The 12150-nt window shown below is 55.4% G+C and overlaps 1 protein-coding gene across 1 annotated transcript in view; it reads left to right on the top strand.

The window, feature by feature from the left end:
• Nucleotides 1-11236, top strand: part of LOC144720357 (uncharacterized) — a 71268-nt gene extending 60032 nt beyond the window's left edge. The window contains exon 14 of the mRNA XM_078597068.1: nucleotides 10858-11236. Within this exon, the coding sequence (XP_078453194.1) occupies nucleotides 10858-11154 (297 nt within the window). The 3' untranslated portion in view covers nucleotides 11155-11236. The remainder of the gene's footprint in view (nucleotides 1-10857) is intronic.
• The last annotated feature ends 914 nt before the right edge of the window (nucleotides 11237-12150 follow it).

Here is a 12150-nt window from a genome sequence, read left to right as displayed (position 1 = left end):
GGCCGTGGCCGCCTAATCGAAGTCGGTTTCGCAAGCGGTGAGTAAAGCGCTAGCGCGCGTGCCCACGTGCGCGTGCCCACGTGCGCGTCGTGTCTTCACGCACGGCCGTCCGGTCGACGGGCTCGGGCAACCAACGGACCGCCGACGAATCCGCCCGCAGCTGCCGTTGCATTGCTGCTGCTGCAACAAAAAACAAACCGAAAAAAACACCCACCCCGGGCGGCCACGCAGGCAGGCAGGCAGGCGAGAAGCATCATTTGTATGCCGCGTGGCGCGCCCGTGGCCACAACGCGTGCGGTGATATTACACGGAGCAGACATCCGTCAAAACAAACATCTGAACAGGGCCGGTTCCGCAAATTAGGCGACGCCACGGGCTAACATTTATGAATCGCTCTCGGGAAGGGAAGCTCCGCACAGGTGGATTCAACAATCTACCGCTGTACCGCCATCTCCCGTGACAACCTCGCGGAGGCCGAAGCCTGCAAATATCTGCGATTTCCAGGCAGTCTCCTCATCCGAGGGATAGCCAGGCTCGACCTCGCTTAGCTTGCGCGAAGGCGATGTGATATCGGCCAACGGATTCTGGGGCGGTCCGCTCCGTAGACGGCTCTCGATTCTCTGTGCAGCAGTGAAAGGGGGAGGCCTGGGGGGGGGGGTAAGTGAACACGGAGGGACGCGTTCCAATCACCAATTCAAAACGAGCCTCTTAACACTGACGCGCCAACGTCACTTTGAAACGCAATTATCTTCAGCTTCGGAGTGCGTGGCTTATTTACGGGAGACGCTCGTGGTTTCACTCGCTGCACGCGAAACGGAGACGGGAGAGGGGAAACGTGAGAGTGGGGATGGGAGATGGAAGAGTAGAGATGAGAGAGGGGAGATGAGAGAGAGAGAGAGGAGACAGGAGACGGTAGAGGTGATGGTTGAGACACGCAAGTGCACAGAGTTGTCTCTAAGCGCCGCCGCCACTAATGAGCTCAAACTCATTTCATTTCACAAATAAAAAAAAAATGTCCCGATGCGGATTCCTAAAAGATATTCTGCGCCAGAGTCAATTGCGTGGAAAATGAAGCCGGGGAGATGGGGGGGGCAGCAGAGGAAAGGGGAATTTTGCCACTTTTGTCTGTTGTTTTGTCTCGTCTCTCGCAGGACGATGTATGTGTGTTGAACTTCCGAGTATATTCGCGATTTGTGCGGGGCGCCGCTGCACACGGACGCTTTATAAATGCAAAGCTGCGCAGCATTATAAGTGACACCGACGTTCGCGACTCTGCACAGGCCCAACACGCCATGCTATATATTTTGGTAGCGGTTCAGCCGTTCGTAAACACAGTGAGAGAGACACAGAGAGAGAGCACCAGGGGTTGGCAAGCGATATAACAAGAAGAGACATTTGTTTTGGAATTCGTTTAATTTTTGTTCAATATCTCAAGAGCCGCAGTGGACGTGAGCACGAGTCGGTGGTGGTCCTTTATAAACAAGCGGTCGTTAAAGAGCGGCGCATGTCCCTCCTCCGGGTTGCCGACCGCTGCTCTGGACCGCACGCTCCACGTTAAGACCTCCACTACCGATACTGACAATATTAATCGCTATCATCATCATCAGCAGCAGCAGCGGCAGCGGCGGGAGGCATGATCTATCCACTGTCGGATGAAAGAGTGAGCGAGAGAGTGACCGAGAGAGTGAGCGAGAGAGTGAGCGAGAGAGTGACCGAGAGAGTGAGCGAGAGAGTGACCGAGAGAGTGAGCGAGAGAGTGAGCGAGAGAGTGAGCGAGAGAGTGAGCGAGAGAGTGACCGAGAGAGTGAGCGAGAGAGTGAGCTAGAGAGTGACCGAGAGAGTGACCGAGAGAGTGAGCGAGAGAGTGAGCGAGAGAGTGACCGAGAGAGTGAGCGAGAGAGTGAGCGAGAGAGCGACCGAGAGAGTGACCGAGAGAGTGACCGAGAGAGTGAGCGAGAGAGTGAGCGAGAGGTGGGGGTTTACATAAAGCAAAGTAAAAAAAAAAATTACGAAATGATGAACGAAGCAAAGTGCCGACTACACCGAGCATCTTCTTGTTTCCACTGATCGTGAAAAAAAAGAACCCTCAAGCCGTCGCGTTGTGACCATCCGTCCCCTCCGTTTGGCGGGCGTCACAATAACAACAATTGCACACCTGATGCTCTTTAACGACTTGTCACCTAGCTGAATGAAGGAGCACAGTTGACACGACAGGGGAGGTCGTGGGGGAAGTATCACGTGCCCGCCCCGCCCCCCCTTGCCCCTCCCCACAGCTTAGGAGGGTGACCAAGATACTTTGAGCTCCCCACTAAAACCCCTGAAGCCTCCAAGCGTCGCTCAGCAGCGTGGGAGACGCACCGAAGCCGAGGGGCGACTTCGCAGAGCGCAGCGCTGCGAGCCGTGGGCCGCGTCGTCCGCGCGTCAAAGGAAGCCTGCCCTGTGGCCTACCCCTCGGCTACAGCTCCTCCACGCAGGAGATTGCTTTGCTTTCTTTTTAAAGATTAAATATAATAGCACTCGCCCCCCCCACCCCCATCCCCCTCGGCCGGCCCCCTCCCGTGCCTCTCAGCACCCCCTGCAGAATCAGTTTGACCCCCCGCCACCCCACCCCCCCCCCCCAGGACTTGTAAACTGGTTGCGTGACCTCTATAAAGGGCAATACTGACAGAAGCAACACTACTAATAGCAACAGCGATAATATACAGCGCTTATAAAAAGTCGACCGCTTCTTTCTCAATGCCAGAGAGTCCCGCTATTGCGTTGGGTCGGCTGCTCGGACTTTTTTTCTCCGTGAGCTTCCATTCCGCGCCTCCTCTCTCTTCACGTGCACGCTCCTCGCATCTCGATCCACCGAACCTGTGGGTCTCTGTGTATGTCTGTGGGTCTCTGTGCGAGTCTGTGGGTCTCTGTGTGTGTCTGTGAGTCTGTGTGCGTGTCTGTGGGTCCCTGTGCGAGTCTATGAATCTCCGTGCGAGTATGTGGGTCTCTGTGCGAGTCTGCAGGTCTCTGTGTGAGTCTGTGGGTCTCTGTGTGTGTCTGTGGGGCTGTGCGAGTCTGTGGGTCTCTGTGTGAGTCTGTGAGTCTCTTTGCGAGTCTGTGGGTCTCTGTGCGAGTCTGTGGGTCTCTGTGCGAGTCTGTGGATCTCTGTGCGAGTCTGCGGGTCTCTGTGCGAGTCTGTGGGTCTCTGTGTGAGTATGTGAGTCTCTTTGCAAGTCTGTGGGTCTCTGTGCGAGTCTGTGGGTCTCTGTGCGAGTCTGTGAGTCTCTTTGCAAGTCTGTGGGTCTCTGTGCGAGTCTGTGGGTCGTTGTGCGAGTCTGTGGGTCTCTGTGTGTGTCTGTGGGTCTCTGTGCGAGTCTGTGGGTCTTTGTGCGAGTCTGTGGGTCTCTGTGTGTGTCTGTGAGGCTGTGCGAGTCTGCGGGTCTCTGTGCGAGTCTATGGGTCTCTGTGTGAGTCTGTTAGTCTCTTTGCGAGTCTGTGGGTCTCTGTGCGAGTCTGTGGGTCTCTGTGCGAGTCTGTGGGTCTCTGTGTGAGTCTGTGGGTCTCGAATCTCCACAGCCCTTCTAATTGCATCTCTTCTCAACGCCTACCCAAACCAGCAAAGCCTCGTCTCCCTTAGCTTCTCGGCAAGACGAGTAACTTTCTGCTAAGGCTCTAACCTCCCCACAGTTCCTCCTTTGCCGGAGGGGACGTTCCCAACATCCATCTCAGCATGAATGTTTACCTGCGAATAGCTCGGTTGGCTACGTGCCCTTCTTTGCTCTCTTAGTGCTCACATCTCTGCACCGCATAGCAGTCGATTTATCGTAAATAAAAAAAACAAGAATAAATTGCGGACCTCAACAATTGTACGGTAATAATTATTCTACTCGACCATAACAATGATGGTGAAGATAATTTCAAATCCAGATATCTAATTCGGAATTCCGACGACAATGCCAGTCACTCTAATAATAAAATAAAGATAATAATAATCGCATGCACACAAGGGGGGGGGGGGGGGAGGGGGGGGAAGAGACAAACTCGTTCAAATGCAAATTCAACTTTTGGTTCATTTCATCGGTTAATGATCAGCGCCTTGCAGAAATTCGTTCCGTCTGCCGGGAGTGCGTAATTCAATAATTGCCGCTATGCGAGCATGAACATTGGCTCTACCCTAATTAACGCCTAATGTCCCGCGCTTCCAATAATTACGGCTCGCGATCGCCGGCGTCTGGCGACCGCATTTCACGAGACCCCCACCCACTCCCCTGCCCCCCCCCCATCAGTCCTCGTCCTCCGAGGCATCGGAGCGATCGCCAAACTCGGCATCGCGAGCCAGAGAGTTGGGCCGAGCCGTGCCCCGACATGCATGGGCGGGTGGGGGGTGGTCAAAGGTCGAGCCGTAACGAGGTAACGATTAGACATGGATAGCAGGGAGCGACGCAATAAATCTGCCCACGTGACTCCCAATCGTTTGGCAAAGAACGTCGGGCTCCCAGGCGGGACTTTTCTGAGTAGATTTCAGGGTTCCGCTGTTAACTTTGGCTATGATAAGGATCAATCCACTGCTGGATGAAACCCCCACCTCCCCCCACCCCCCACCCCAGGCCAAGCCGTCGGCCTTCTTGTCACGGTCCTGCGATAAAACGACACATCTCGTGCCCATTGCAAGCCAAGCGAACGCGGTTTTCAACGTCTTCAAGAGACGGAAGTGAGCGTGACGACTTGTTCCGTGCCACTGTTGGTGTCCGGGCCCGAGGCCACAAAAGTCGCACAATTTGAGAAGCCAGTTTCATCACAGGCGCCTGAAACCCAGATTCAAACGCAGGGTCTCGGCGGTGCCAGCTCGCTTTCTCTGACCCCTGACCCCTGACCCACTCTGTATCTCTGACCCTTGACCCACTTGGCCAGCTCAATTAGAAACGTCTTTAGCGGCAGCGGCCCCCTTTCCCGCCGCATCCCCACCCAAACACCGGGCGCTCGTTTGTTAACATTTTAAGCGCTCGTTGATTTCACTTTTTCGTTGTTATACTTTTGTTTGGGCCGTTGATTTTATTCCAGAGCCACCACACAAAATCTTAGGCGTTGCCCCCCCCCACTGCCCCCCCCCCCCTCCTGCTCCTCTGCCCTCCCCGGCCGTGGGATCCATTCCTACTGCGAAGCGTCGCCAAGCCTATTTTACCGATCTCCCTTTCTTCCCAACGATCGCAGCCCTCCCTGGGGTAAACCTGCTCATGGTGGGGGGTGGGGGGGGTCGCAAGGCCAAACAGCGCTGCCCGATCGATGCCGAAAGTTATCGTTGCAGTGATTTACCCGTGACCCTTTGTTTCGGTTCGACGGCCTAAGCAGGCAGAGCCATTGTCCAATCCTCGCCATCTCCCTCAGGTTCCACCACCCCTACCCCCCCCCGCAAACATACTCCGTCTGGTTGAACAGAACGTTGGGGAAAGTTCTTGTTAGCGAGCACCTATTAAGGCTGGCGTGGCGCGTGACGGGGTGGGTGTCCAGCACCACACCGGGTGCTAATTTTGAGGCCGAGTCGACCTAGGGGAGGAGCAATACCGGTTCAGATAATCGTCACCCTCGTGTTGGCCGTGGGCGGGAATCGAACTCGGGTCGCCGGGTTCTGAGGGCACGACCGCTCCCCACATACAAAGACAAAGACCCCTACCCCGTATAGCCTCAACAGACTCGAGGGGCAAGCGCTGTTAGCCAGCACCTACAACAACAACAACCGCCATACGCCACTAAGTGGCGGTGACGTCACCACGACGCTTGTGCCAGGCCAAGTGCACCTTGAGGCCACGTGAAGTGTCGAACGCCCACTGGCAGGAGGTCACGGGGCAGATCCAGGTGCCACGGGTCGACTGACCGAGATGACCGAGATGACTGGCTGATGCACCACCTGTGCCCCCTACTGTACCAACTTGCTGTGCTTTAGCCACCCGGCGCTCCGCTCGTTGTTGTGAGCGTCGCTCCTACACACACATACACACGTACACTCGCATACAAGACACACACACACACACGCGCATGCACCTTGTTCACACCTCCGGTAACCCGCCCGCGCCCACTGGGGAGGAGGAGGAGGAGGCGAGTGGGTGGGTTGCAAGAGCTGCCCGTGGGAGGCCATGGAAACTGGATTTATGTCACCCGCCGTGCTCCCAGCTATCAATTATCGGCATTGGGGGACCTCTAAAGAGAGACACATTAACGCAAAATGCCTGGACGGAGGCCGCGGGCACGGCTACCGCGAGGACATTAATGAGCATGAAAAATGTAGAACCCCCCCCCCCACACACACACAACGCCGTGACCCCCCCCCCCTTGCGCCCCACCCCCACAACCCCCCCCCCCCCCGGTCTCATTTCCCCCCCCCCTCCCTATCTAATGTCTTCCCCCGCCCCGCCTCCCCTCTCTACGAAGTGGCACTTGGTGTGAGCGATCAGTTTGGACCTCGGCTGCGCGGCATGATGACGGCGGCGGTTCTCAATAGTGCCATGGGAAGGGGGAGAGAGGGAGGGGGGGGGGCTTGGGGCAAATCACACCACGTGGCCCCAGTGCCGGATTAAGCCTATTGCGGGGCCTGTAGCATGATGTTATGAAGGGGCCCTACATTTAAAATAAACACGTAAATATTAAAACACAATTTTTTCAACTTGCACGGTAAAGTGATTGTATTTTTGCATTTGCTATACAGCCAGATAATGCGACAAATGGCTAACCTTAAACACCCAGTCGTTCGTAAAAAGTTGAAGGCGGTATAGTCCTATAGTAATAGAGCAAGTGCATAATATTGATAGCTTGAAAGCATTTAGCGCGGGGCCCTTGAAAGTGCGGGGCCCGTAGCTACTACATATGTAGCTACTTTTGCTACTAGGATAATCCTGGCACTGTGTGGCACCCCTACCCCACCCCTCAGACACCGTCAAACTAAGCGCGCCGCAGTGGCGAGATGTTAGCTACCTCGCCTGGTATACAGCAGGTCGTGGGTTCGATCCCGGCCCTGACGCCTGCTCTATGTTTGGAGTTTGCACGTTTTCTCTCCCCGTGGTCGCGTGGATTTTTCTCCGGGTCCTCCGCTTTTTCCCTCCACTTTTCGAATCAACGTCACGCGTTTACAATATTTGGCTGCTATCAATTTCTGAGCGATGAGCCCCCTCGTTCAGCTGCCATTTGTGATAGCCAGCTCGCTTCTGAAAAAGAGATGTGTCGCTCAATGGGCCATACCTGGTAAAATAAAACTAGTTTAGTTTTAAACCAGATGTATTACACTGAACACCGTGACATCGAAGTGCAGACCCCCCTTCCCCCCAAAGCACGGGGCCCGGGGCAGTCACGCCGATTCGCCATACCCAACGGACGGCTCTGCTTGTTGGCCGTGAGCGGGAATCCAACTCGGGTTCCCGGGTTCGTAGCGCAGCGCGCGTGGGCACCCGTATGTGCAAGCACTTCCACCCAGTGTGGAATCAGAATCTTCATTTGTCCTGGAGAAATCCGATGAGCTATGAAGCTCTTTGCCCGGCACACGCATACCGGGGGGCCCTGCCGCTCGCGGCTGAAGCAGAACAAACGGCCGGCGGTGGGCATCTTACGCTCCATCACGGCCGTGCATCTCCCTCGGCGCGTTTGTTATCAGCGTTATTTATTTATTTGGAAGAAAATAAATATATATGTGTGAAAAATCTTGGCACGGTCCTGGGATAATGAGCGGAGCGCCGCTCGTTTGCACGGACGGCTCTGCTCGTCTTGCCGGGGGTCGCCGTGTGCCGCTGGGAGGGTTAATTTGGCCGTGACCTCATCCCTCCCCCACTAACCCCCACCCTCCACCACCCCCCACACGGCCAACGATGTTCTACTTCTGCGCTGAGCAGCTTCGCACGTTCTGGATGGAGGTGGGCGAGCGAGCGAGCAAATGGGTGAGCGGGCGGGCGAACGGGCGAGCGAACGGGCAGGCAGACAGGGGAACCTTTGATAATTCCCGCAAGGCGGCTGAGACGCTATTATCGCCGTCGCAGCCGCCGCTGCTGCTGCCACCGCTGGGGTGGCCTCTGGGAGTCGGCCACGGCCCCCGTCACATCGCGGACTCCGTTGGTTCGTGGCACCGCGCTGACGCTTTGCCTCATCGCTCTCAGTGAGGGAGGCCGCCCCTCCCTCCTCACCCCCCCCCCCCCCGCTGATTTCTGGGAATCTCAAGATCCTCATCCTGGCTGGCTGAGACAACGGAACGCCATTGAGCCACCGTAATAAGAAGAATAAATAAATATATATTCTGGTGAAAATGCGTTGTGGCATTGTCGCTGAGACAGGGCTGGGAGCGTTGTCACGTGCTGCCGTGCGGGTCACGCGGGGAGCGTACGAGCCGTCACGGGCATCGTGACTTCCGCTGCCGTTTGTGAGCTACCCCACCCCGTTGAGCCGTGCTGATAAACTCCGATGCGTTTGGGCAGCGGTGCACAGGCACACGCAACGACAGATCAAAAGCACTCGACACATGCGTCGATATCGCTGCCCGACAGCAGGAAAATGTGTGGGTTTAAATAATGGGCGACGCAATGGCCCTTCTTCATAGTGGGGACATCTCGCTGGTCAGGGTGTCATTGACTCGCATTTCAAATTAATTTGATGACCAGAAAACAAAAAAAACGGATGGTGGCAAGTGACACAGACATTTGATCTCTCTGCTATGAAGAAAGGGGCATTGCCCACAACTTCACCTGTAATTTATTTTCCTCTTTAGGGCCATGCCATTGACGGGCGTGTTGACGCTCTGTCGTCACGTGCGCCTCATTGTACCGTCTTGTAGGCCGCGGGAACACTATTGTCATCATTGTTATTGTTGTTGTTGTTATTGTTGTTGTCTTGGCTTCGCTGTTGCTGGGTTAGGCACGAAGGGCACAGCCGATTTCTCGCGCAACAATGCAACGCGACTAAACATTTGGGGCTGGCCTTGCTGGAATGGAAACTAACAAAGGGGTGGGCAGGGCAGCGGGGGGCTGAGGGGGGAGATGCAGGCGTGCTTTGTCCCTCTCTTCGGTCGCGTGGAAATTGCAGGAATAGCCGCAACGCAGCGCGAGCGATAATTACCACGATGCCTCGACCGCCGACTTACACGGTGGCATCAAACGCCTTCGACAAAGATGCGACCGGTAAAAAGACGTGTTTAGATTTTTTTTTTTTTAACCGGCGGCAAAGCAACGTGCCTTGAAACAAATCTAAGCTACGGCTATTTGTTTTTCTTTTAAATGGCAATAAAATTTGGGTGGCTTTGGGTACGGATAAAGGAGCAGCCCTGCAATTCCTGGCTCATTGCGCAGTCGGTGGGAGGAATTCCCACTATGAGAAGCTCAAAGAGACAACCAACCACCCACCCACCCCGGTGGCCACTTTCCCTGGGGGGGGGGGTATTGTTGGTGGCCGATTCACTCCTCCACGCCAGGCTGACGGGAGTAGCTACCAACGCTTTTGGCTGCACCGCACGCGACCGGGCCGATCGCCCGACAGCGGCGAGGTCATCACGATACCGCGCTGCGTGGGCCCCGGACGCTGAGAGGGGCGTTGAATAATTGCGCCCAGTGATTCAACCGTTGCAAATAATGGGTGGCTTCGTCGAACTGAGCAAAACGGACAAAAGGAAAAAGTCTGAATTTTTCGTCGTTTTATAAACAGACTGGCTTATTAAATCGCATCCGATATCTCACGTAATATTTTACAATCATCGTAAATCGTAATGATTTTTTTTTTTTGCCGTCGCCATCCCTCGAGGTTTTTTTTTTCGTTTTTGACAAATCAGCGTGCGGCGCGAGGTAAAGTGCGCTCAGCGTTTCAGCGCGACACGTGCACCGGGGCGACAGCCAAATTGTCCCGCGTCGCAGCGGCAGGACGCAAATAATTGCTCCGCCTGCAAGGTAATTGCGCATCCCCGGATTATCTTTGAAGGCGAGCAGATGCGTTTCTTTATTTACAGATAACGGGGTTGGGCACGGTGGGTGGGAAGGAGGTGGGTGTGGGGTGGGTGGTGGAGTGGAGGCGGCCACCGCCGAAGTGCTGCGGATTGGAAAAACCCGGTGGGGGTTGGTAGATCTCAAGGAGACTGGGGTGCGTCACCTGCCGAGACAGCAGATTGGCGCTTGCCGGGAGTGCAGAAGCGGTGGGGAAAGTGGACGTGTCTTTTGTGATACCGCAGTGGACGGGCGCAATGAAACGAAAACAAACAAACGCTGCCCTAAAAGGAATACAAGGCAATGTCGGAACAACTGTTGCACAATGCGCGTGTGCGTTGAACTTCTTTCGAACCGTACGTAGCGGTGGAAGGACGACATCACGAAACACGAACAGGCAGTTCTAAGGGAATTATTTTTCATCTAGATTTAGAAGTACCTCGCTCCAGTGGCTTCCTGATATCGGAAGGAAGAGCATTCCAGACGGCAGCGTAAGTGCATCTGACTAACCATTCGTTCAATGGTTAGCCAAAAGCCGCCGCTGATGAGGATGTCCGGGGTTCGCGTGATGGTTTATGCTCCCTGACGAGATCAACACGCGACGCCCAAAACTTACAAAAGGCATTTTCACCTCCCCACCGTCACTGGGCCCGTGGGTGTGGAGGGGAGGGGGGAGATGCTGACATACAGACGGTTCGCCACCAAACCTACTTGCCGTACTGTCTCATATAAGTGCCGCCGGTGCTGCTCCAGCAGGCGAATGTGTTCCACGCACGATGGCTCGACACGTGCGTGGCTTGACGTGAGCTCCACGAGACGAAGGGTGATGATCGTGACGGTGTGTGGGGAGGATCCATCATCATCATCATCACTGCCACATGAGTAGAGTTGCGGCCACGGCAAAAAACAACAACTTTCCGTTGCTTCTCACCGGCAGACGGTGCGCGTGTGGAGCAGCGACACGGGGCATTGCCTGCACACGTTTCATGCCGGTGCCTCCACCAGCGCCACCGCCGCCACCGTCGCCGGCAGAGCCTCACCGGACGGCGGTTCAATGGGCAGCGACGCGTCACGTCGGGCAGCGCCGCCCCGGGGGGCGGGGGCGGCGGTGTCGGCCGTGAGCTGTGCCGGAGAGTGGCTGGCGAGCGGTGCCGGCGCGACGCTCCGGCTGCACCACCTGCCCACTCGCCGACTCGTGTGGTCCTCCACCGCCGGCGCGTCGACCAAGCAGTAAGTCGCCCCGAATGAAGTCAAGGTGGCTTCCCGCTCGAACGAGAGAGTGTTTGCGGTCCTCGGGCAGCGTTGGAAATTCCATGTTTAAAAATCAGAAATAAACTACGGGCAATTGTTTTTTTTTATTTGACCCCGCTGAGCGATACAGCAGCTCTCTTTCAGAAGGCGACCTGGCTATCACGAATGACAGCTCGACCAAGTGGCTCATCATCCTGTGGAAAATTAGAGCAGCCAAATAATCTAAACGCGTGATGTTGACTCTAAATGTGGAGGTAAAAACCGGAGGGCCCGGAGAAAAATCCACGCGACCAGCAGGCGTCAGGGTTGGTATCGAACCCACGACCTCCTGTAGACCAGGCGAGGTTGTCAACATCTCGCCACCGTGACGCCCGCAGGGTGGTGACAGATCCACCCGTAGGACAGCCACTGTTGAATTCCCACAAAGTGGTAGATGTTTTGTGGACCCTGAAAGGATGATGTGTCGAGTCAGAACCCCGACTGGGATTTGAACTCGCGACTTTCTGATTGCCCGCTGGGGACTCTAACCAGTGGGAGGTCACTCATTCTCCTCTGCTGCCCCCTTAGTTTGGAACTGCCCCCCCCCGCAGCCATCCGTGCTTTCGACTCAAGGCCTTGCCTTTATCTCCGATGCATGTAGAACTTCTTTCTTACCGTACGTAGCCAACTGCGCTCATCGGACGTGCGGGGAAAGGGCAACAAACTAAACACAAAAAGCAGTTCTAAAGAAACGAGTTTTCAATCTAGATGATTTAAAAGTGCACTTCCTAATATCGGAAGGAGGAACGTTCCAGACGGCCGCAGAAGCGCATCAGACGGCGGCTAACCAAAAGCCGCTTCTGCGAGAATGTTTTCCGGAGTTCGCTTGCTGATGGTTTATACTCCTTGACGAGATCAGCGAAGTACTGTGGGTCATTTGTGGCGAGAACTTTCCGTGTTGTTATGAGCGCGGCAAAGCCTGTGGCCGACTGAGCGCCAC

The sequence above is a fragment of the Lampetra planeri genome, chromosome 8, assembly GCF_965212315.1.
Source record: "Lampetra planeri chromosome 8, kcLamPlan1.2.h2, whole genome shotgun sequence".
Taxonomy (NCBI): Eukaryota; Metazoa; Chordata; class Hyperoartia; order Petromyzontiformes; family Petromyzontidae; genus Lampetra; species Lampetra planeri.
The sequence above is the reverse complement of the archived record's forward strand: the minus strand, read 5'-3'. Positions and strand labels throughout refer to the sequence as shown.